This window comes from Electrona antarctica, assembly GCF_951216825.1.
Source record: "Electrona antarctica genome assembly, chromosome: 22".
NCBI lineage: Eukaryota > Metazoa > Chordata > Actinopteri > Myctophiformes > Myctophidae > Electrona > Electrona antarctica.
In genome coordinates this window covers 36,284,570-36,309,382 of record NC_136805.1, presented here as the reverse complement: position 1 = coordinate 36,309,382, position 24,813 = coordinate 36,284,570, and the positions used below count along the sequence as shown (strand labels likewise).

At 42.9% G+C, this 24,813-nt stretch overlaps 1 protein-coding gene and 1 long non-coding RNA gene across 3 annotated transcripts in view; one reads left to right on the top strand and one right to left on the bottom strand.

Annotated features, from left to right (window-relative positions):
• chst15 (carbohydrate sulfotransferase 15) overlaps positions 1-17,654 on the top strand; it is a 65,237-nt gene extending 47,583 nt beyond the window's left edge. Inside the window, exons 4-8 of the mRNA XM_079492995.1 lie at positions 1,448-1,594; positions 4,131-4,287; positions 9,506-9,668; positions 11,956-12,103; positions 16,951-17,654. Coding sequence (XP_079349121.1) covers positions 1,448-1,594; positions 4,131-4,287; positions 9,506-9,668; positions 11,956-12,103; positions 16,951-17,153 — 818 coding nt within the window. The 3' untranslated portion in view covers positions 17,154-17,654. The remainder of the gene's footprint in view (positions 1-1,447; positions 1,595-4,130; positions 4,288-9,505; positions 9,669-11,955; positions 12,104-16,950) is intronic.
• LOC306915581 overlaps positions 2,692-24,813 on the bottom strand; it is a 106,190-nt gene continuing 84,068 nt past the window's right edge. For both annotated transcript variants that reach the window (XR_013788846.1, XR_013788847.1), the window contains exon 3: positions 2,692-2,772. This is a non-coding gene — a long non-coding RNA (uncharacterized lncRNA). The remainder of the gene's footprint in view (positions 2,773-24,813) is intronic.

The following is a 24,813-nucleotide window of genomic DNA, read 5'->3' as shown; positions in this document are numbered from 1 at the left end:
ATAACCCACCCAAACCTCACCTTGGCACGCATGCTCTGACGCTGCAGTGCGCTTGCTGGTCTAGGCCGCTTTCCCAGAGACGCGCTTATTTGGATTGGATTATAGAGTTCAGTTCATTATTAGACGCACCCAGAGGGTTCAGGCTGCAAAGCAGGCAAACATTCCCTTCGTGTTTTGTAGTTTCACTGGCAGCCTTCCGCAGCAGTGCGACGCCTCAATACCATTCCCAATAACTACAGGCATGGCTTTTGTTTTCACCCTTTAACCAATTTTGGCCTGAGATCAGATTCTAAAAATGTCTTCTACATCCTGACAGTTTTCTGAAAAAGCTATGTTTATGTCAGTCGTTCTTGATTTTTCAAAAATAGCAGACCTACAAGCTCGTAGCGCGCCACTCGGTGGCGCGCTATGAGCTTGTAGATCTGCTATTTTTCAATAGCTAAAGCATAACATAATGCTAACACCAAAAGGGGTTCCCGCCCAAAATGCGTTAACTGAAACAGTAATTTGGATTCATGAATAATAGAGCAGCTTTCGGGCAGCGCACGAGGCTTTCAGCTATCAGCTGTAACTTAGAACTTTTATTGACGTGTTTTAAAGGGAGATTATTCTGCAGATAGACAGTAAATCAGGAGACGGGGCTAGGCGGAACAACAACAACAAAAATAACCAAACAAACAACAGGGAACAAATGACATGCTGCTAGCAAGGTTTATGCACTACATTCCTAAATGTTTTTACGTTCACGACATGTACTGTACAGTTATAATTATACCTGTTAATAGCTCATACAACAGGTAAATCCTCCTTTGTCTTTAATCCTAATACATCCTAATACATCCTTAATACATTATTAATACCGGTTCACTCCTATGTATGTGTCATACTGCGGTGTACTGAATTCCCCTCGTGGGATCAATGAAGCTCTATGTACATTCCACACCCAGAAACATATATTTTGAATGGTCGGATATATCTACAATGTATTTAAAACTCAATGGGTGCCAAGGACTTATTTAACTTATTTTTCATGATGTCCTTTTTTTTTTGAGTGGTGTAAACCACTCCTACAACTGGCTTTGTTAGTCTGTCTGTCTGTCTGTGCGTAAAAAATGAGCATGGTTGCTACGGTCACCCAGTTCACACAGGTGTGATTTCATTACGTCAGACCACAGCTGATCAGGCTATATAAGACCTTACACCACTCAGTTCACACGGGTGTGATTCTTTTTTTATTATAGATTATTATTAAAAAAAAATTTATAAAGAAATATAAAATTAAAAAAATATATATATGGTGGCGGTCTGGGACTTTTGGTGCCCCCTGGTGGCGGTGAAAAAATGGAGCATTTCTAGGGTTAGAGTTTGGACTAGGCATAAGACATGGCATATTGCAGTATGCATTTGCAGTACAGAATCCTATAGTGTTCTCTCCATCTTCTTGTAGGTATCATCCGTCTTAGCGAAGGCTTCCACGACCGCTATCCCGTGGAAGACTACCTGGATCTATTTGACCTGGCAGCTTACCAAATCCAGGACCACTTGAACGCTAATTCCAGTGGAGCCTCCAGCCAGCAGCGTAACATCATCATAGGTAAATCTCCTTGTGGTGTTAAGGATGGCCTAAATCCAGTGGCGTGCACAGACATTTAGAGGGGCAGGTGCTCAAGTTAAAAAAAGGGCACCTTGTGCAGCGCGTGGAACCGGCCGGTTGCCTTAATCTATTTTAGGCGGGAACCCCTTTTGGTGTTAGCATTATGTTATGCTTTAGCTATTGAAAAATAGCAGATCTACAAGCTCATAGCGCGCCACCGAGTGGCGCGCTACGAGCTTGTAGGTCTGCTACGAGCTTGTAGGTCTGCACATTGCCAAAAGGGCAGGGGGTGCTCTAGCACCCCCTAGTGTCTATCTGTGCACGCCACTGCCTAAATCAGTGGTTTTCAACCTTTTTCATATCAAGGTCCGTTATCTATTGGGCATTTGAGCCACGGACCACCATTTGATGAGATTTAGCCTCTCAGACAGAAAACTAAGTAATAAACGTATTGTAAAAAAAATTAAGTAATGCAGATGTTTAACAATAATTTAACTCTTGGGAGCGTCACATGAAACCAAATGGACCCTTATGGGTCCATTTCGTTTTACACAAGAGTAAAAGATCTATAAGGGTCCATTTGATTACCAACTCTCAATAATTTAGCTGCATGGGGACCACCTGGAACCCCCTCAAGGACCACACTGCGGTGGTCCCTGGACCACTGGTTGAAAACCACTGGCCTGTATTAATCTATCAATTTATTTATGAAATTATGATCTTGGATTCTTCATTGTGTCTCTCTTAAATTGTTTTGCACTTGAATTGTTTTGACGCGCTCCATCAGAACTGGACCATAAGCTCACGATATCGAGGGTGAGGAACTGACATTTTCCCAGTATCCTGCCACGTGGTGACTAACATTTTGAGTCATTGTGCATAATATCTCTTTAATCTCAGCTCTATTAGGAGTCTAAATAGAACTACTATAGAAGACAGCTTCATAAAAGCCTTATAGATACTGGACCTCGCTCTCAGCCACTTATCCACTCCTCTGCGGCGAATAATGGAAGCATTGTTTTTTGCATTTCGGACAGCAATAATATCCGTGACGGGGCGGAGAAGTCTCACAAACCTCCTTCCTGTATCTTCATATCCTGCTCCTCCAGCCCCCGCTGCCCTTCCATCTGTCTCCTTTCCCTTCATCCGAAAAACACAATCTTGAAGAATTTGCCTGGCTGGAGAGAGGGAGGTAGGGAGGAAGAGAGAGGGAGGGAGGGAGGAGGAGAGAGGGAGGGAGGGAGGAAGAGAGAAAGAGAACAACAGTGATTTAGAGCTTGCAACAGTAGCCTTTTCACGTTGGACCGAGCCGGTGCATTGAGCGCGGCTTAGCATACCGCCTTGTTGTTGTTTCCCCTCTTTAAATAAATAATCCATGTGAGCGGAGGGGAGTGTGCCAAAGCCCCTCTTAGTATTCACACCGTGCCCTGGGAGAGCCCAGCAAGGTGCCGGGCCTATGGCCAGAATCCTTGGCTTTCAAACGACCAGCCAAGAACCGAGTTAGTTGGTGGGAAATGCCAGAGGCACGCCGGCCTGGCTGGCCCTGCCATTTGTTTTGCCCTATTACAGCCTGTCCCCGTGGAGCCTTGTTAATGGACACGGATGCGTGCAAAATAGACGTGATCACAGAAACGGGGCCCCACAGAGGCCCCACGGCAGACATTCATATTGAGCGCGATAGTGTGATATTGTTTATGTGCGCATGGCTTCACATGACGGCAACAGTGGCGATCCTTGTGTTCCTCGGCACATTGTCATCACAGAAAGGTATGCGACCCCTTTTCTCAAAGGAACCGGGGGACCGATAAGGCTTGTTGTTTGCCTTTCATCCCTAATACATCACAGCACCACTTCAGAGATGGGAGGATAATGAAGGCAGACGCAGCCCTAATGAGTCTTGGATAGCATTCCTCTCTCTGTCTGGAAATGTTCTGCTCTCAACTCTCAAGTCGTTTGAGAAATGACCTCCTTTGGCTCATTACAGGCTAAAAAAGCATCGCCACGTGATGGACACGGCCGCAGTCCCCTTCCATAATTTGACTCACAGCCTGGGCGTTTACCGTTTTGTCCTCCTCCCGAAAGTTGTGTTCAAACGACCTCTGATCAGCGTCGTCCCCGCCACGGAGCCTATCCTCTTCATTCCACAGTACGTGGCGTGTCTCCCACCCACGTTCCTGTTTGCATTCCAGAGGCTTTCACAGTGGCGAGCTGAAAATGCCGTGTTTTCCAAATCAAGCGGAGTGTGGGTGAGAATGCATCGTTGTTAAAATAATGAATACATAATAATTATGAACACGTATGCCTGCACAGGGTGCATGTGTTTGGTCCGACACAGGCATTAGTGCCCTAACCTAAACCCCTAACCTCACAGGGAAGCCACGGGTGAGTTTCATCCGACAATGCATGCCAGGAGCCTGCACGGGTAAGACTTAACCGGCCACACTGTGTGTGTGTGTGTGTGTGTGTGTGTGTGTGTGTGTGTGTGTGTGTGTGTGTGTGTGTGTGTGTGTGTGTGTGTGTGTGCACGCATTCCCAGGAGAAGCCAGTGCCTCCACCATGTGGGACAACAACGGCTGGGTCTATTTCTATGACAACACGAACGAGGGGGAGCCCCCGTTCCTCATCCAGGACTTTGTGCACGCCCTGCAGCCTGACGCCAGGTTCATCGTCATGCTCAGGGACCCGGTGGAGAGGTTAGAGGAAAATCTCTTATCCCTTATAATTCTTAGCCTGGAAACCAGACAAATCTGCCACAGTACTGAAATGTTTTTGTTTTTTTGTCATCAAAGTTTTTTACTGATTTTACAATAAAGCATACAAAATACACATGACTTACACAAAAGAAAGAGACAAGAAAAACAAACAAAAAACTAAACACAACTAGCAGTCCAAAAAAAAAGCCCAATGGACAACACCCCTCCACATTCTGTTGTTGACAATAGTGATTCTATCATCTGTAATGTATTACCAATTACAACACAGTACTGACATGTTTTACTTAACCAATTTAGGACTGAGGCAGATTCTAAAAAACGCCTTCCAAATATAATAATGTTTTCTGAAAAACGTCTAATATTTATTAAAAAGATTAAAAAAAATGTGATGTTAGCAACAAAAACCCCAAAAGGGGTTCCCGTCCTGAAGGGTAAAAACACCAAAAGGGTTTCCCGTATTGAATGGGTATAAGTATCAATACTGCAATGTAGAAATACTAATAGAAGTAAAAGTCCGGAATTCAAAACGTACTTGAGTAAAAGTACAAAAGTATTGGTATCAATCTTTTGAATATAGCAGATCTTTCATTGTGACCTTGTAGATCGATTGTTTTGTAATACTAATAAAAATCTACAAAGTAACTTTAGTAACTAACGTTCTCAAATAATCGCAGTGTAGTGGAGTAAAAGTACAATATCTACCTCTGAGATGTAGTGGTAGTGCGTAAAAGTAAAAGTATTGTATGAACCTTTATTATTAGTGCAAATTGGAAATACTCAACTACAACTACGTACAGTACTTAAGTAAATGTAATTAGTTACTTTACACCACTGCATCTCTTTCACTGCATGTCCACACCCAGATGACCTGCAGACTATGACCACAAGACTACTTTATGGTCATATAGTCCACTTAAAATGTTAAATGGTGCATTTATATAGCGCCTTTATCCAAAGCGCTTTACATAGATTGTGCATTACATTCACCCATTCACACTCACATTCATACACCGATTGCGGCGGAAGCCATGCAAGGTACCAACCAGCACATCGGGAGCAATTTGGGGTTCAGTGTCTTGCCCAAGGACACTTCGACATGTAGACAGGAGGAGCCGGGATTCGAACCGCTGACCCATGGATCATTGGACGACCTGCTCTACCTCCTGAGCCATAGTCGCCCCTTAATCTGAGGCCTAACAACCACAATCTGAGGCCATAGAGACTGACTCCACTGTCGGGAGTCGTGTGAAGGGTTATTATTGGGGTTTTCCACTACAGTGGACCTGGAATCAGCAGTAATAGAACAGCCCTTCAAAAAGCTACAGGGACTGGTGGCTCAGCCAGTTAGTACAACAACAACCCATTATGCTCCTTGTGAGTGCAGCAGGGCCCGAGTTATTATAGACTCCAAGCCACATCTAGTCTGGACTGTTGCTTTCTTATCTTCCTATCGTTTATGTTTATGTTTATTAATCCATTTAGGCCTGACCTCAAAATTTTTAAAAAATCTTCTAAATCCTCCAGTTTTCTGAAATAAATATTTTCACGATTTTTCAAAAATAGCAGACCTACAAGCTCGTAGCGCGCCACCAGCAGTAGATCTGCTATTTTTCAATAGCTAAATTATAATTAAGTTTAAAACACCAAAAGGGGTTCCCGCTGAGTGGCGCGCTACGAGCTTGTAGGTCTGCTATTTTTGAAAAATCGAAGAACGACTGACATAGAAACATAGCTTTTTCAGAAAACTGTCATATTCAAACAGACATTTTTAGAATCTGATCTCAGGTCAAAATGGGTTAAAATCAAATCTTGCAGGCCAACAAATACACAAATCACAGTTATGTACTTGACAAATTGGCAAGGTATCTCTCGATATATGTTTTGAAAGTCATTTTGTTATGTATTGTAGATACGTTTTTGGGCAGAGCATTCCAGAGAATAATGTACCTATACCAGTGTGTTTGAGACAATTAGATTTTCTCTATCTATCTCTCTGACCTGATCTGAAATAAAGCAAACGCCGAAAGGAATAAACAAAACAAAAGTGTATTTATTATAGGTCATTAGGTGTACAGCTACACAAGTTGACATTCAATTGTGCATAAAACCGAACGGTAATGACAAGTGGGATTACAGCAGCTACACAACCTGAGTATCTGAAAGGCGGCAGACCATGCCACTTTTCCTTTTTTCTTAAACCTGGGTTTTTGAATGACAAAATTAGCCCCGGGTAAGAGAGCTGTGCGTGTGTGACAATCCCGATGAGATGTGGAGAGAGGGAGAAAAGAGAGATTAGTCTCAACCTTTATACATGCCCACGGCAAAAAGCAATCAGCAATCGGCTGAAAAGTTTTGATGCCTCTCTTGACTTTTTCCAGTTTTTCTTTTCTTTGCTTTCTTTTCTTTCTTCTCAGTCTTGTCAAGAAAACATGATTGGGGCACATAGCGTTACATTAAGTATGTATCATGTCTTCCTGACCAAGCCACCCGCAGATGTGACTATAAGTCACATCTGCAAATCACCCAAAACCGAGTTATTTCCAAATCTAGCATGCTCGCGTGGCACCTCTCCCATACAATTTTGATTGATAGATTTTTTTAAAATTATTATTTCTTGCTATTCTGCCTATATTGATAGATACAAGTGAAGACCGACAGGAAAGAGGGAGAGAGAGAAGGGGAGAGACAGGCAGCAAAGGTCGTTGTTGTCATGAACGGGACTCGTACATGATGCAACGTGCTGTCAGGCTAGACTAGAGCCTATATGTGGCATGCACCTGGACCACTAGACCAGGGGCGCCCGATTGATTGATTGATTGATTGATTGATTGATTGATCACAATAGCACTTCCACAAACATACAGTACACAAAGATATCACATGGAGGATACAAATACAAGAAAGCCCTGAGGCTTATTTCCGTTGTGGATTTGTGCCAGCTTTGCCAATCATTGGCAATATTAACTGCAACTGCAATTTGATTAGAGTTTGGTCAAAAGATCAGACAATGAGGCCCAGTTCAGCGTTTTACCCTGTGACTGTGAATACATTTCTGCTGTGCAGACGTTTTGGATGTGCACAACATTTTTATTTGAATTAAATATAACAGAGAGACAATTTACACAACATAATTCATATGGTGACACTGAGAAGCTGATGTTTTTATTTCTATGAATAGTAATTATTCAGACATTGGAGCAGCCTTTTCTGCTGACTTATTATCAAAAACCAATCAGTGAATACGTACGTACTGAACATCATTAAGCCCTTCCACGGGCACACTTCGGCCACGTTGAACATGGTTATGAAACTGCCAAAAATACAAGAATGGGCACAATTTAATAATGTTTTTCGTGCCAACCTGTGTGCGGATGGAAATGCAATTGAAACTGTTATTAGCCATTCTCAGAACCATTCTATGGTGCCATGGTAAAGCCTCAATAGACTCTGTGAGTGCATGTGGGCGTGTGCATGCGTCTGTGTGCGTGGCCGCGGGGTGGCTTATATTGCAAAAGCCAGCAAGGGATTCCCATAAACGGGCATTAATTTGCAGCCCAATCTTGATTCGTTAAGACGGTGAATGTCTGAACATTCGCACCTTAATTGCCTTTGTCAAATGGCAATCTGTGCAACCAAGCCCAACAGAAGAATTCTAGAGGAATGAATTGTATGCTCAATTAGTTTAACCCATTTTGAGCGGGATCCCCTTTTGGTGGTTACATACATTGTTATAATTTAGCTATTGAAAAATAGCAGATCTACAAGCTCATAGCGCGCCACCGAGTGGCGCGCTATGAACTTGTAGGTCTGCTATTTTTGAAAAATCGTTAAAATGTGCCTCAAATCTTTTAGAAAATTGTCATGATTTAGAAGATTTTTTTTCGACGTCAGGCCTGAATGGATTAACTGTGCAGTGTTTATTACTTGAGACTTGTTTACAGCTGAGGCACTTTTTTTTTTTACAATCTCTTGCATGTTTGTATTTCAATGATATCTATTTCATACAATCAGTTCTGAATCAAATACTACGTTATCTGAACTAAAAGGTTTGCACTCATCATAGCGCCACCAATATACAGTCAACAATCATACAGAGATTATGCCATTTACCCCTTAAATATGACCAATTATTATTATTAATATTATTACTTTTTACCTTGACCTCGATTGTGACCAGAACGTTAAATAATCTCAAAAGTTAACCACATAATCCCAATATGCTTGAATGGTGAAAATAGTCGATCTACAAACTCACATCGCTTGTTTTATGAGCTTGTTTTCTGCGTGTCACTCCCCAAGCCCCCAGTAAGGCTATCCAACGTTGAAGCTGCCACTACCTGCTGGCGAAAAGTGGAACTGCAGCACGTTCATGGAGGTGGACGGACGTTCAGTGACGTCATGTGCGTAACGTTGCGTCATCCCGGACCTCAATTTTGAGGTCCGGGCTGCTCTTCCGCTCGCTCGAGCCATTGAGTTATAAATGGTACTTCCGGCAGTCTTCCGGGTGCTTCAAAACGCCACTGAGCAACTTCTATTGAAATGAAAAGCAGGGGGGAGGGACTGTCGCTCCGGTCCTCCCTCTATCCTTTATCACTCTATCGTCACTCCCCATCTCTCTCCCCATTTCCTGTTAGTCTACTGTCTTATCAATAAAGGCATGAAAGCCCAAATAGAAATCTTAAAAAAAAGAATTAATGAAAGCCCAAATAGAAATCTTAAAAAAAGAATGAATGTCTTCAGGACATGAAGATAGAAGATGCTGAAGAATTCCACTTAATGTCATGAACATCCTAGTGATTTGGCTCAGTGACAGACAGTGTGAAAACATAACCCGCATCCAACTAGGATATTGATCTGAGAGAGGATTACTGTTATCTGAAATAACATCTGAGATTTAATCTGAGTGTTTATTTTCTCCTCCTTGAAACACTTGACAGGTTTAACAACATCAGAGCATTTTCCGATGTTGGAAGGTAATTTTCGAATCCAGTCACAGATCACACACAAAAATGTAATTTAAATTAGTTTATCTGGCGTGCTATTACACCACATGGCAAGCCTCGCCCACCTCGTATCCACACAAATGAAAACAAGCACAAAGTAGGATTTGACACAGTTCAGTTGCGACTAGATGGCGTCGTGCAACAACTAATCCTGTGGGCTTTTAACAACACAGAACCCTTTTGCTGTCTTGCAGGCTCTACTCCGATTACCTATACTTCGGCACTGCCAACAAGTCTGCAGAGGATTTCCACGAGAAGGTGTCGGAATCTCTGCAGCTGTTCGAGGGATGCCTCACGGAGGCCTCACACACCATGCGCTCCTGTGTGTACAACACTACTCTCAACAATGCCATGCCAGTGAGTGCACCCACCCTCTTGCTTTTGTCTCACAAAGCTGCATAGGGCCACCGTTCATCAAGTAGTGCTTAAGCGCACAGACAGAGAGAGAGAGAGAGAGAGAGAGAGAGAGAGAGAGAGAGCGAGATTCAGATAGAAGAGGAGGACAGAGTGAAAACCCCTGTCTTTGTTAGCGCACGGCCGCACGCTGAAGCTTGTACTCTATGAAAAGAGTTGGCCGCTCTGTTAAAATCACAGTCACACTAGTACCCCAGAGCCACTCTTTGCACAAGAAAGCAAGAAAGAGCTGCATGGAGACTTGCTTCTCATGGTCATTCTCACTCAGTCGCACGCAGACACAGTCCCACACTCAGTACCAGTCAGTATCTGGGCCTTAGGCCAACGCTTTCCACAGTTGTCCTCAGGCAAAGTGGCTGAGCGAGGGAAGAAGGGAGGAAGGTGCCAACCCCCCACACTCCTACCACCATCTCCTCCTCCTCTTCCAGGCAGTCCTCCTCTCTGCTGGCCCTCTCCGCCTGCCAGCGAGGATGTTTATTGTCCCCCCGGGAGTATGCTGCTCATTCTCCCTTCCTGACTTAATTGTCCATCCACTAATATCTTCCCTGACTTATTAGACCATATGAGATGCATTACCGCCCGTCTGCGGAGCTGCGTCTAATGCCCGCGCACCCTCCGTGGAGGTTTTAACCCATTTTGGGCGGGAACCCCTTTTGGTATTAGCATTATGTTATGCTTTAGCTATTGAAAAATAGCAGATCTACAAGCTCATAGCGCGCCACCGAGTGGCGCGCTACGAGCTCGTAGGTCTGCTATTTTTGAAAAATCGAAGAACCACTGACATAGAAACATAGCTTTTTCAGAAAACTGTCAGGACGTAGAAGACATTTTTAGAATCTGATCTCAGGTCAAAATGGGTTAATAGGAAGACGAGAGGCGAGGTCGAACAAAGACAAATAGACGGCGGTGAAAGAGATGCATGATTGGCCTTTATAGCGTTGTGCCATATTGTTATACGGCAAAAAGGGAGAGCTCGTTTAGCTGTCTGGTCATCATATTATTCTGAATAACACTTTTAGTTTGAGCCAAAACAGCAGAGAGAGGCTACAAAGAAAAAGGCCCAACACGCTGCGTTTCATCCTAATTACAGTCAATTACACTCCCAGTCTCTCTGCAGAGGCTGCGGGCGTCTCGGTGCTCATGCGCTATACGCGGCTTATAGAGAAATCTATAAAAGCCATTCCAACAGCCCAGATTCTCATAATACCTCGGTTTTATAGACAATCAGGCGGTCTCCAAATTACATGGCAAAGATCAATGGTTAATTTAGAATGAAATTGGAAAATTTAGAATCGAGTCTGCCAACGCGGGGGTTGCCTTGCTCAGGGGCACCATGCTCAAAGCCTGAGATCTATTTCAGCTTTCTTACAGCCAGCATCGGGACCTCGAAAGGTCAACGCTTTACACTTTATGATTAAGATTGACATTGATTAAGATTGCACTGTGTGGAGATGAATGATAGAAGGACACAGCTATTGAAATGGCTCTCCCCCAACCTGGTGTCCCTATTTTGTGCAAATCATAATAAATGGTAAATGGTGCATTTATATAGCGCCTTTATCCAAGGCGCTTTACATAGATTTTTGCATCAATTCACCCATTCACACACATATCCATACACCAATGGCGCCGAAACCATGCAAGGCACCAACCAGCACATCAGGAGCAATTAGGGGTTCAGTGTCTTGCTCAAGGACACTTTGACACTAACTCTGGGGGAGCCCGGGTTCGAACTGGCAACCTTACGGTTACCATCCAGCCACTCTACCCCTGAGCCACCACCGTCTATATAGGTGAACAATATAGGTTGTAACAATGTTCACATTGTTCAAAAATAGAGAAAATAGCAGATATACAAGCTCACACAAAGTTTATTGGGTTTAACCCATTTTGGGCGGGAACCCCTTTTGGTGTTTTAAACATTATGTTATAATTTAGCTATTGAAAAATAGCAGATCTACAAGCTCATAGCGCACCACTCGGTGGCGCGCTATGAGCTTGTAGGTCTGCTATTTTTGAAAAATCGTGAAAATATTTATTTCAGAAAACTGGAGGATTTAGAAGATTTTTTTTACAATTTTGAGGTCAGGCCTAAATGGGTTAGGTGGTTAAAATGGTGTTAGCCATGCATGTATTGAATTTGTACTTGTGTCTTTCTTTGCGCTAGGGAGGACATTTCCTGGACATAAATGTAGTATCTCATATTGATTCTCTCCTTGTGTGTCTGCAGGTCAGACTGCAGGTCGGCCTGTACATCGTGTACATAATGGACTGGCTGACGGTCTTTAGCAGGGATCAGATTCTGGTGCTGCGACTGGAAGACCACGCCTCCAATGCACAATACACAATGCACAAAGTCTTCAATTTCCTTAACCTGGGTGAGTGTGCAAAACATTCAACCGATAATCACCAGTATGTTCTTATCTGGACCATGCAATGAAGGCAACATGGACATTTTCACATACCGCACACTATTTTTCCCAAGGGGCCAAATGGCTGAACTCAATTCTGCATAATATTAATTTAATTTCGATATATAAAGCAGTAAACGGCACTGTTTTGACAAGCTGGTAAGATTATTATTATTACCGCTGACTTCAGTTAATAAATAGTTATTATAAACTGCCAGAGATGGCACTCCCCATAGGGCGATTCACCTTAATTCACTTTAATAACTGGGGTTACTGAAGTAACCTATAGTTATTATAAACTCCTTCACTCAGTGAATCACCCTATGGGTCGTGCCATCTCTGGCACGAACACACATCTGTGTGTTCGTGCCAGAGATGGCACTCCCCATAGGGCGATTCACCTCGCCCAGTCGTTTTAATAACTGGGGTTACTGAAGTAACCTATTCATATGTTGTTGAAACCTCTGCATCTGACGGTAAAATTAGAAAGTACGTTTTATTTTCTAATTTCCAAGTAACCTTTCACAGGCCGGTCAGAGTCAGCCAAAGGGCCGTATTTGCCCCCCGGGGCCGTATAATGCCCAGGTCTGCGCTATACAATTGATATTAGACCAGAAGCCTAATTGGCATGGTTACACTGATGTGGAAACAGAAATATTGACTAATGTGCAAATTGTGCATTGTCCCTGGTAAATGAATGAACGAATGAATCTCCTTTAACGAATGATTCTACTTTCTGTATGTGCCGTAGAAGTTTTGCTTCCTATGCAGGAGACTGTGGTTAAGAGTCCAGTTACACTAGCAGCCATTCTGTCGTGGCGCACCGATCAATACGAGGCCAGGCAGGTAGTAACAGGCGTAGGCAATAATGCCCCTAGTCTGTCTATATGTATACGACTGCTCCAATAGCAGAGGAATACAATAAATGAGTTGTAATGATTTGTTTCGCTGCTGTCCCCTTAGGCTATCAAGGAGCATGATCTGAATCTTTCAGCTCCCAAAGCAGATCAATTATTGGCAAACCATTAAGCTGTCTTTAGTGTTTAACCCATGTGCCATCCCGTGAACCTAGCAAAGTCGCTTAGTCTGCACTCAAAAGCCACTCTCCCTAACCTCCTCCTCACACTTTGGCCTGCCTCAGCAGAAAAGGTTCCTCCTAAACTGGTGAAGGAAATAGCTTTTAGTTAGGGTCTAGAGAGAGAGAGAGAGAGAGAGAAAGAGAGAGAGATTACATCAGGGGTGGGCAGCCATGTCTTTACAATCGATCGGCCGATCCCAAGGGGCTTTTTGGTCGATCCCGCATGCGTTTGTGTGTGCGCGCGCGTGTGTGTGTGTGTGTATGTTGGCAGTGCCCTCTGCCTGCTGTGACAGCCGTTCACCCCGTAGTTGAAGTGCCCTAAAGCTCAGTGTTCAGAGCCGTGGTGCGATTATCTGAAATGAATTGGAAGTGAACAGATGCTGATGCAGTGTATTATTGAACAGGCTGTTGCACTTATTCTGATATATATATATATATCCATGGACCAGCTCTGCAATGATCATTATGGGTGAAAATGTAAAAAAAGAAAAGAAAGATTATTAATATTATTTGTAGTATAGGCTATGTGGTCTATTTTCCACCACGCTATAGCCCACCTTTGTATGACGAAATATATAAATAAATATAAATATAAATCAAGTGCTTAATGTGTTAAAAAGAATGCTTTGAGAGAGTACTCGAAGCAGAATGAAGGGGTGGGATGTCTCTGGAGCCTGTGTGTGTGTGTGTGTGTGTGTGTGTGTGTGTGTGTGTGTGTGTGTGTGTGTGTGTGTGTGTGTGTGTGTGTGTGTGTGTGTGTGTGTGTGTGTGTGTCTGTGTGTGTGTGTGTGTGTGTGCGCGTGCGTGCGTGCGTGATCCAACCACTGCACATGTACTAGATACAGTATATATTGTATTAACATACCATACATAGTTAGGTACAGTTAGCTTAAGTTGTGGCAAATCTGGAAAAAAAATGCTTACCACTAGCTTTCTTCACAGATGTGTTCATAAAGGTGTCTACTATCACAGAAACATTTGTTCCAACCCAACTCCCTTGGGAAACTATGTGACAGCTGCTGAAAGTTATCAACCCCAAATGTGCTGACCTCATCACATTTGTGAAGACGGCTATGGGCATTTTTAGGCAAAGGAGTGTTTTTTGTGCAAAACTAATGCTTGCAATGGATTCAGAATCCATTGAAAACCCCCTAGTTTGACAGTTAAAGTATAATGAAATTTGGATTTGTTTTGCCTTATATTGGTTGATAATGGTACTTACAACTTTCAGCAGCTGTCACAAAGTTTCCCAAGGGAGTTGGGTTGGAACAAATTTTTCTGTGACATCTTTATGAACACATCTGTGAAGAAAGCTAGTGGTAAGCATTTTTTTGCAGATTTGCCACAACTTAAGCTAACTTTACCTAACTAACAGATTGGTTAATGTTTTATTCATAAAAAAAAAAAAGTTCCAGATGGCAGCTTTAACAACCCTTCTACATGGAGTCCCAATTACCGGCCATGTCATTATGCGCCAAAATGTACCCAGATTTAGATGAGTGTCACACAGAAGTAGCGTAAACAGCCAATAGCACTTTTTCTAAGTGAAAGTGTGTCTGTGAGTTTACATATACATTTGGGAGCATCACTTTGGACTCTTTTTATTTTACATTGTTGCCACCTTTTGTCCAGCAACCAACCTAGTGTCTTTTGGTTGTTTTACAGCCTCTTTTTTAAATTTTATAAGTATTGAACCAATGAAATGTATTAAGAGCGTTACTAAACAATAACTACATTGGATACATTTTTTCCATTTCATGAAAAGTAACCGTTGTTGGACATATGTTTCCGTTCGACAGCAACGAATATGAAATTGTTTGTCTGTTGTTCTACACTCCAGGCCCAGTGACAGAGCAGAATAATTAGCTTATTCGAAGGTTTCAACCCATATCAACCAGTAGGTTCCTTATCAAGGCTGTCCGACTATTACTAACCCTAGCCCTAAATCTAACCCTAACTCTATCCCTAACCCGCAAGACATGGCCAATGCATTTCCGGGGGTCCCCAGCCAAACACGTTGAGAACACCTGTTCTACAGGGCCGCAGTGACAGAGTAGAAGAGCTGATATGTTTGTTTGTGTGTTCTACAGGGCCAGTGACAGAGTAGAAGAGCTGATATGTTTGTTTGTGTGTTCTACAGGGCCAGTGACAGAGTAGAAGAGCTGATATGTTTGTTTGTGTGTTCTACAGGGCCAGTGACAGAGTGGAAGAGCTGATATGTTTGTTTGTGTGTTCTACAGGGCCAGTGACAGAGTAGAAGAGCTGATATGTTTGTTTGTGTGTTCTACAGGGCCAGTGACAGAGTAGAAGAGCTGATATGTTTGTTGTTGGTGTTCTACAGGGCCAGTGACAGAGTAGAAGAGCTGATATGTTTGTTGTTTGTGTTCTACAGGGCCAGTGACAGAGTAGAAGAGCTCATATGTTTGTTTGTGTGTTCTACAGGGCCAGTGCCAGAGTAGAAGAGCTGATATGTTTGTGTGTTCTACAGGGCCAGTGACGGAGTAGAAGAGCTGATATGTTTGTTTGTGTGTTCTACAGGGCCAGTGACAGAGTAGAAGAGCTGATATGTTTGTTTGTGTGTTCTACAGGGCCAGTGACAGAGTAGAAGAGCTGATATGTTTGTTTGTGTGTTCTACAGGGCCAGTGACAGAGTAGAAGAGCTGATATGTTTGTTGTTGGTGTTCTACAGGGCCAGTGACAGAGTAGAAGAGCTGATATGTTTGTTGTTTGTGTTCTACAGGGCCAGTGACAGAGTAGAAGAGCTCATATGTTTGTTTGTGTGTTCTACAGGGCCAGTGACAGAGTAGAAGAGCTGATATGTTTGTGTGTTCTACAGGGCCAGTGACAGAGTAGAAGAGCTGATATGTTTGTGTGTTCTACAGGGCCAGTGACAGAGTAGAAGAGCTGATATGTTTGTGTGTGTGTTCTACAGGGCCAGTGACAGAGTAGAAGAGCTGATATGCTTGTTTGTGTGTTCTACAGGGCCAGTGACAGAGTAGAAGAGCTGATATGTTTGTGTGTGTGTTCTACAGGGCCAGTGACAGAGTAGAAGAGCTGATATGTTTGTTTGTTTGTGTGTTCTACAGGGCCGCAGTGACAGAGTAGAAGAGCTGATATGTTTGTTTGTTTGTGTGTTCTACAGGGCCAGTGACAGAGTAGAAGAGCTGATATGTTTGTTTGTGTGTTCTACAGGGCCAGTGACAGAGTAGAAGAGCTGATATGTTTGTTTGTGTGTTCTACAGGGCCAGTGACAGAGTAGAAGAGCTGATATGTTTGTTTGTGTTCTACAGGGCCAGTGACAGAGTAGAAGAGCTGATATGTTTGTTTGTGTGTTCTACAGGGCCAGTGACAGAGTAGAAGAGCTGATATGTTTGTTTGTGTGTTCTACAGGGCCAGTGACAGAGTAGAAGAGCTGATATGTTTGTTTGTGTGTTCTACAGGGCCAGTGACAGAGTAGAAGAGCTGATATGTTTGTTTGTGTTCTACAGGGCCAGTGACAGAGTGGAAGAGCTGATATGTTTGTTTGTGTTCTACAGGGCCAGTGACAGAGTAGAAGAGCTGATATGTTTGTTTGTGTGTTCTACAGGGCCAGTGACAGAGTAGAAGAGCTGATATGTTTGTTTGTGTGTTCTACAGGGCCAGTGACAGAGTGGAAGAGCTGATATGTTTGTTTGTGTGTTCTACAGGGCCAGTGACAGAGTGGAAGAGCTGATATGTTTGTTTGTGTGTTCTACAGGGCCAGTGACGGAGCAGAAGGAGGCAGAGATCACTCACAGCCCGGCCTCCAACACCAGGCGACCGGCCGACAAGAACCTGGGCCCCATGCTGCCCATCACCAAGGAGATCCTGAGGGACTTCTACGCGCCCTTCAACCAGAAGCTGGCTAAAGTCCTGCGCAACGACACCTTCTGCTGGGATTACCATTCGAAGCATATTTAAATGCCACGGTTTATATATGTGGTTGTGCACCATGTCACACAACTAAGTAAATGGTAAATGGTGCATAGCGCTTTTATCCAAAGCGCTTCACATAGATTGTGCATTACATTCACCCATTCACACACCATGCAAGGCACCAACCTGCACATCAGGAACAATTAGGGGTTCAGTGTCTTGCTCAAGGACACTTTGACAATAAAGTATGAATCATAAACGACTGTCTTGTGCTCAGAACGAGGAGGAAGAGGAAGGAGACGATGAAGAAGAAGAAGAAGAAGAAGGGGGGGTCGGGGGGAAAGAAACCACTGATGCATCAATCGGCCATTATTATTATTTTATTTTGTTGTTTTTGTTTCATCTCTATAAAGTGCCCATGAAAATCGATGTTATTTAAATTATTTTTTTAAGTTATATTAAAAAAGTGGAGATGAATCGAATCTAGAACAAAAATAGCACAACTGGGTTTGTTCCAATGATTTTCTTTGTGAGTGAGTGAGTGCGTGCGTGCGTGCGTGCGTGCGTGCGTGCGTGCGTGCGTGCGTGCGTGCGTGCGTGCGTGCGTGCGTGCGTGCGTGCGTGCGTGCGTGCGAGCGTGCGAGCGTGCGAGCGTGTGTGTGTGTAATTGATCCTTTTCTGTGACCAGATGTATAAAATAAAACAGTGGGCTCAAAGGGTTAAGACTCCTGTGTTGTCTGGCTCGGTTTGATGTGTTTCAGTTGTGTAAGGAGGAGGTCATACTGTGTTCCAGAATCCAAACCACTTCACTTGGTGGATAATTGTCTCCACCAGGCCGAAGGCATGGGGAGAGAGTATGTTTTGCACTCTGTCCGTGTGTGTGTCCATCCGTGTGTGTGTGTGTCCGTCCTTCCGTCCGTCCGTTACCAGCTAATCTCCGGCACCGTTAATCCGGTCGATGCCAAACTTTGGCTGTTATAGCGCCACCAACAGGTGGATTTTTGCAAAACACAATATCGGTAGAGGGCGCAAATCCACAGGTTCATGTACTTTTTATTTGCATTGTAATCCCCATAGGGGGATTTTAGATCGCCTCATAAGAACTGTGTTTGAAAATGTCATCCCGGCCGTGACTGAGAGAAAACGCTATTGTTACCGCTACTGAATTAGTTACATTTTCGCTAGAAATATCATGAGTGACTGACTGTCACAAGCGATACAGAGACACCTCCCTGACAATAAGGACAGCTTGCTTATTTTTGGACCACAATGCTTATATCAAACGATCCTCCCTCCGATTTTAAGATACCATTTCTCCATAGAGAAATTACTTCCGTGAACCAGGCAGAACCAGGGGATGAGCGAGTGACGTCAAGACTTCTGCGCTCTATTGCCATCAAAGGCGTAAGAACAAATGGCACCCTTTTCACATTGGCCTATTATAGCGCCACCAAGAGGCTACAACCTGACCTGGCCTGGTGGAGACCTGTGCCCCGAGGGGCACTATTTCTAGTTTCCCTCTTCTATTGTTCTTCAATCTCACATTAATTAAAAACTAAAAAGTCTGGCTCAAGGACTGCACAGTTGTACCTCATTTAATCTCTCTATATTACTCTCTCTGTGTGCATGCGCGCGCGTGCGTGCGTGTGCGTCTCTGTATGTCTGTCTGTCTCTTCAAATTGTTTCCAGTGTTTTATATCATTAAGCAGCAATGGTATCAAAAATAAGATAGAAATGAAGGATACAACAGTACCATCATGGTACTGTAGTATCCTTCAATTCTATCTTTCTATCTTATTAGAATCCTTACATGGTACTACCATGTAATGATTCTATTCTATGTTCTGCTTATTGAGGTTTATTTAATTTTTTAATTATTTTTTATTTTTTTACACGCTCACAATAAAAGTACAAGTGAATGTATAACTATATAAGCCTAATACAAAGAGTGAAAACTAAACAACAAAACAGTCTACACACCACTGAAGCATGTGCATACCTGATGGGTAGCGAGGTAGCAGTGTTTTGTATACCAACACCGCCATCTACTGGTGGATGTGCTTATTGGCAATATAAAGATGGCATGCACAAGACAACATCAGTACTAGGCTAGCCTATTATTATGGGGTACTAGAATGCTATCTCTCACTCTCTCAGTTGAGAAGAGTACACACACTGAGAACAAAAACAATGGTCATAGCCAGGGATGCTGCTTTGAAATCAGTGATGTAAAGATTTAAGTACATGCACTCTCAAGTTTATACTTTTACTCTACATCTCAAAGGCAAATACTTTAGAGTTAGAATACATTTTAAAGTTAGTGGGAGGGGCCTATTTTACAAAAAAATGCCACAAAACAATTTGTCCAACCCACCCAAAACATTTAAACACATGTCGAGGGTGGTGTAATCGACAGAGAGCCAAATGTGAGACCTGTCACAAAGTAGCCGGAAAAGCTTGTATGTCTTAGTTAAAATCGCCCAATAAAACATAAATCAGGGAAACTCCAGCAATTCCATTTTCCTCCATAGGGGGCGCCGCAAATGCGAAAATTGGAAACGTTTGTTGCAAGAACATTATTTTTTTGGGGGATAAATCTCCTCCTAATTACTTACACATGATCACAGGGGTAACATGACATTGTAATTGGCTAACTAAATCAGTGGTAGGGGAGTATATTTCCGAAGGTGTATGGGTCTGAGCACACAGAATAAGCTGTGTTTTGCGTCATTTTTTTAGACAGCTGGTGGATGGAAAAGAAGCTCCACCCACGCGGCAGATTGCCACGTCGGCCAGATTCCCGGAAAATCCATTCCGGGATTCCATCCACCAGCTGTCTAAAAAAAATGGAATTGACGCAAAACACAGCTTCTTCTGTCCGCGCATGGAAGTTCAAGTGTGCCCAGGCTGTATGTGCCATCGAGCCAACCACACTTTGTAATTTCCCCAGAATTGCACCTTTCCTGTACTACTTGCCCACTGGGCAAGTGCCTCTGACACCAGACTGATTACACTTCAAAATACATAGGCCTACATAAAAAGTATGATGTATTAAATCGCATTACCCGCACTGTGTACATAATTTGGTGTTCATATATTCAAATGGGTAAGGACTAGTAGGTATAAATATATGTAAAACAATATATAAATAAATAAAAGTGTGTGTAATTCGCCCATCACATTTTGAAATACAACATTCTGACTTCCCCATATTATATGGCATTGAAGAAGCACTGAAGCTGGCTGGCTCCAGTAAAGCTTAGGGCTAGGCTGTAATTAATACTTGGAAAAATAATTGGTTCTTTTTTTTAATACAAGCGACACGGTAGGCTACATTTAAGTAAAATTGTTAAAGTGGCGATGTGTACATGCAGTTACATGTTCCTAATGTTGTACTTTTCTCATAATGCAGTAAGTGACCCTGAGATTAACCCATTCTAGACGGGAACGCCTTTTGGTGTATTAAGCATTATGTTACACTTTAGCTATTGAAAAATAGCAGATCTACAAGCTCATAGCGCGGCACCGAGTGCCGCGCTACGAGCTTGTAGGTCTGCTATTTTTGAAAAATCGTGAAAATGTGGCGCAAATCTTTGAATATATTCTTTCAGAGCGAATGTTTTTAACTCAAAGCTTTGCTTACGAGAGGTTCCTGGAATAACATATTTTCAGATGGGGGTCCGCGGTCGATTACATATAATTTTTGGGGTCCTTGACATGCAATATTGAGCACCACTGACACAGAAACATAGGGGTTTTCAGAAAACTTTTAGGGCTAAATGGATTAAAGCATTGTGTTGAGGGCTGTGAGGCAATAACCATGTAATTACCCGGATCAAGTTTGTGTAATGACTTCCTCTCCTCTGGTGAACGTCTTTCATAAAGCAGTTGCCAATTAAGGAACCGAATGGATTAAAAAGTTTTGTAATTTGATTTTTGCGCTATTAAAAGTCTGGCAAATGAATTGTGTAATTAAAATTAAGACTTTCCGACACCTCGGACTGAAAAGACTTTCCCCCTGGAGCGTGAGGAAATTCTAATCTGAGGGCAAATTCAACAGCACGCTTTAATCATACTTTCACAGGGTGTTGGGGCGGAGAAAACCTTTTCAAATAAAAGGTCCATCATTTATTCTGCATTTGAGCCACGGACCACCATTTGATGAGATTTAGCCTCTCAGACCCTAAACGTGATAAGATTTTGTCCACAATTCCATGCTGTATTGATGTCGGTAGTGGTACCATTAGGAGAGATGTAACAGGCAAACGTTGATCAAAATAACAATAGGCCTATCTCACAGAATTTCCCCGCCCCCTTTTGGAGCTAATGGTGTTATTTTTTCTGCGGTCCATAGACTTCCATGTTAAAAGAGGTATTTTCACGAGCCACAAACTACCGTTTTGTAAAGGTAAGGTTTATTCTACTTATTTGAGTTGTTATACCATTGTGTTTTCTTCATATTATTATCGGTCTTTGACATTTTAACATTAGGAAATGTACTTAGATTCTCCAGAGAAAAAAAAGTATAAATGCCTAATGTTAAATGACACCACTAGCTACCGGAAGGGGCCGTGGAAAGGGGGCTGTGAGATAGGCCTATTCTTGTACATGCTCTAATTGTGTAGACTTAGATTGCACATTAAGTAATGCAGATGTTTAACAATAATGTGACTCTTGAGAGCATAAAATGAAACCAAATAGACCCATGAGGTGATGGTTAAAGATCTATAAGGGTCCATTTGGTTAGCAACGCTCCATCATTTTGCTGGGGTCCACCTGGAACCACCCACTGGTTGTAAACCACTGCTATAGTGATTCAAATGGCCACTGTCACGGGGCAACCCGGGCCGTGCCCTATAAACATACATTGATGGAGAACAATGCTCATACCTAAATTACACAGTTGCATCCCTAACTTTGCCGGCCGGCTTGGAAGACTGTGTTAATGGACATGAGTGCTTATTTTTTATTATTGTAGCTCACAGTGAATTGTAAAAGAGAACAAGTATGTACTTTGCAAATATCTCTCTACGTCGTCCTCAGACGAGCCCTCCATCGGCGTCTCCAGTCATCTCGGTTCTCCATACATCTGGCCAGCTCATTTGTGCTTTCTGCACCAGCATCTTTCTTTAGTACGTCCACATAGGTAGGTGTGGGGCGTCCTCTCGATCGATGCCCGTGTGTTGGTTCCCACAGTACAAGCTTTTTGGCCGGGAGTTCTTGGTGTCGGTGGCAGTGGCCAGCTAGTCTCATCCTCCTTACTGCTATCTTCTCTGATACACTTGGTAATGCTCCATACAGACGCTTGTTGGTGATGTGCTCGTCCTGGTTGATGTTCAGAACCACACGCAACATTCTGGTGTAGCATCCATCCATGGATTTCTGTAGGGCTTGTGTTAGTGTCCAGCATTCACAGCCATAGAGGAGAACAGACTCCACGGTCGCAGCGAAGAAACTGATCTTGATATGTCGGGGGAGGTTGGATTTCCACACACTGGTCATACCATTAAGAGCTCTCCAGGCAAGTGCTTTCCTCACTTTAAGGTCCTTCTCTGTGGAGCCGACCCATGCGCCCAGATATTTAAAGTCACTGACTTCCTTTAGCGCAGTACCCTCTATTGTTGTTAGGGGCAGATGTTCTTGGGGGATGTTATATATTATGACCTCGGTTTTCTTTGCATTTAGCCCGAGGCCAACTTTAGCGCACTCCAACTCCACTCCAGAGTGGAGTTGGAGTGCGCTAAAGTTGGCCTATATGCAGTTGTATATACAGTATATGTTTGGTGTCATTTGGGTTTAATTATGATTGGTTGGCACCTGGCTCACCTGGCTCTCCTGCAGTACTGGTGATTCTCTTGACTGAGTGGAGGAAGGTACCAAGTGCTATAGAGCAGGAGGGGTGTCTGTCTGGTTTACAACAGCTCTTATGTTATGTTTTCTATTTATCTTGATGTTGTGTAATGTATCTGAAATGTATTCGAATTGTTTTGAGTAGGTAATTGTGTAAGTTAACTCATGGGCCATGGTTAGCCAGATGTTGAGTTAAGTGGGTTACCAATTACAGAACTGTTCCTTGGTATAGTCTTGCCTAGTATAAGAGGGAGGCTGCAGGGGCAGTGAGTTAGTTCAGTTTGGCTTGAGACAACCAGAAGGTAACACCCAGGGAGAGCTGCTAGGGGGCCTGTCATTGCAGGGTTTATAGCCTACACAGTTTCTCAAGTTCTGGGTTTGTTTCCCTAATTGGTTTTCAAGTGTTTTTCTATGTTGTCTTTTCGTAAGTTAGTCTTTAGTGTTTTGTTTTGTTCGAGGCCTTTCCACTGTGAATAACCTGTATCAGGGAGAAATAAAACACCCTAAAAGGTATTGCTGGACTCTGTCACTTTTTGGAGCCTTGGCCACTTGGCCAACTTTACAGCCACCATTTTGAAAGTGCACCCGTGTTCAAAGAACTCAAATTAAACCCAATCATTGTAATTTTGTGTGACACTGTGACTGCGCGCTTCTAGAACATTGCATGAGCATTTGTACAATTCAAGGCTCACCGAATGCCATTAAAATACGCGAGCGAGTGCTTTTTCTTCTCCTTCCCAATACAGCTAGTAAAAAGCTAGTTGGCTGATTTGATTGACCAACTAATGTTGTCAGAGCGCTGTCCATGGTGCTGAATTCTGCTGCCTCTCTCCACTTTGCCTATAGAGCGCCGAAGTCCTGACGTCACTCGATCATCCCCTGGTTCTGCCTGGTTCACGGAAGTAATTTCTCTATGGAGAATAACATGGGGTCATCTTAAAATCGTTTCATATAAGCATTGTGGTCCAAAAATAAACAAGCTGTCTCTGTGTTTGTCAGGGAGGTGTCTCTGTATCGTTTGCTACAGTCAGTCACTCATATATGATAGTCTGTTTCTAGCAAAAATTTAACTAATTCAGTAGCAGTAACAATAGCGTTTTCTCTCAGTCAGTTGATTCTTCATATCCATATGAGTGTAACGGCCGGGATGACATGTTTATTTTTCACACACAGTTCTTATATGAGGTGATCTGAAATTCCCATATGGGGATTACAATGCAAATAAAAAGTGCATTAACCCGTGGATTTAGCGCTCTCTACCGATATTGACGTCAGACTTCGGTGCTCTATAGGCCTACAATAATAGCCATAAGTCACTTGCTCGAGATCGACTGTAACGTCCAACTGGGCAGGAACATGTGGTCCCTCTGTTTGGCAGTGGTGGAAAAAGTACAACATTTCTTTACTTAAAGGGACACTTCACCCCTTTTGCAACCAGGTCTTATTTTAATGATGTTTGGGAGACAAGAAACACTTTACTGGGGTTTTTATGTGGGTAATATGTGTTTTTAGATATTTTAGAATTTCAAAGTGTCCATGATGTCATGGACACTGGGCTCACTTCATTCCTGGACTACATGTTGTCTCAGTAAGACAGCCACAAGGAGGAGCAGTGTACCAACGCATTATGGGAATTACTGTCTTACTGAGACAACATGTAGTCCAGGAAGTAAGTGAGCCCAGTGTCCATGACATCCATATGGATACTTTGAAATACTAAAATATCTAAAAACACATATTACCCACATAAAAACCCACAGGAACATGTTTCTTGTCTCCCAAACATCATTAAAATAAGATCTGGTTGCAAAAGGGGTGAAGTGTCCCTTTAAGTAAAAGTATCAATACTGCAATA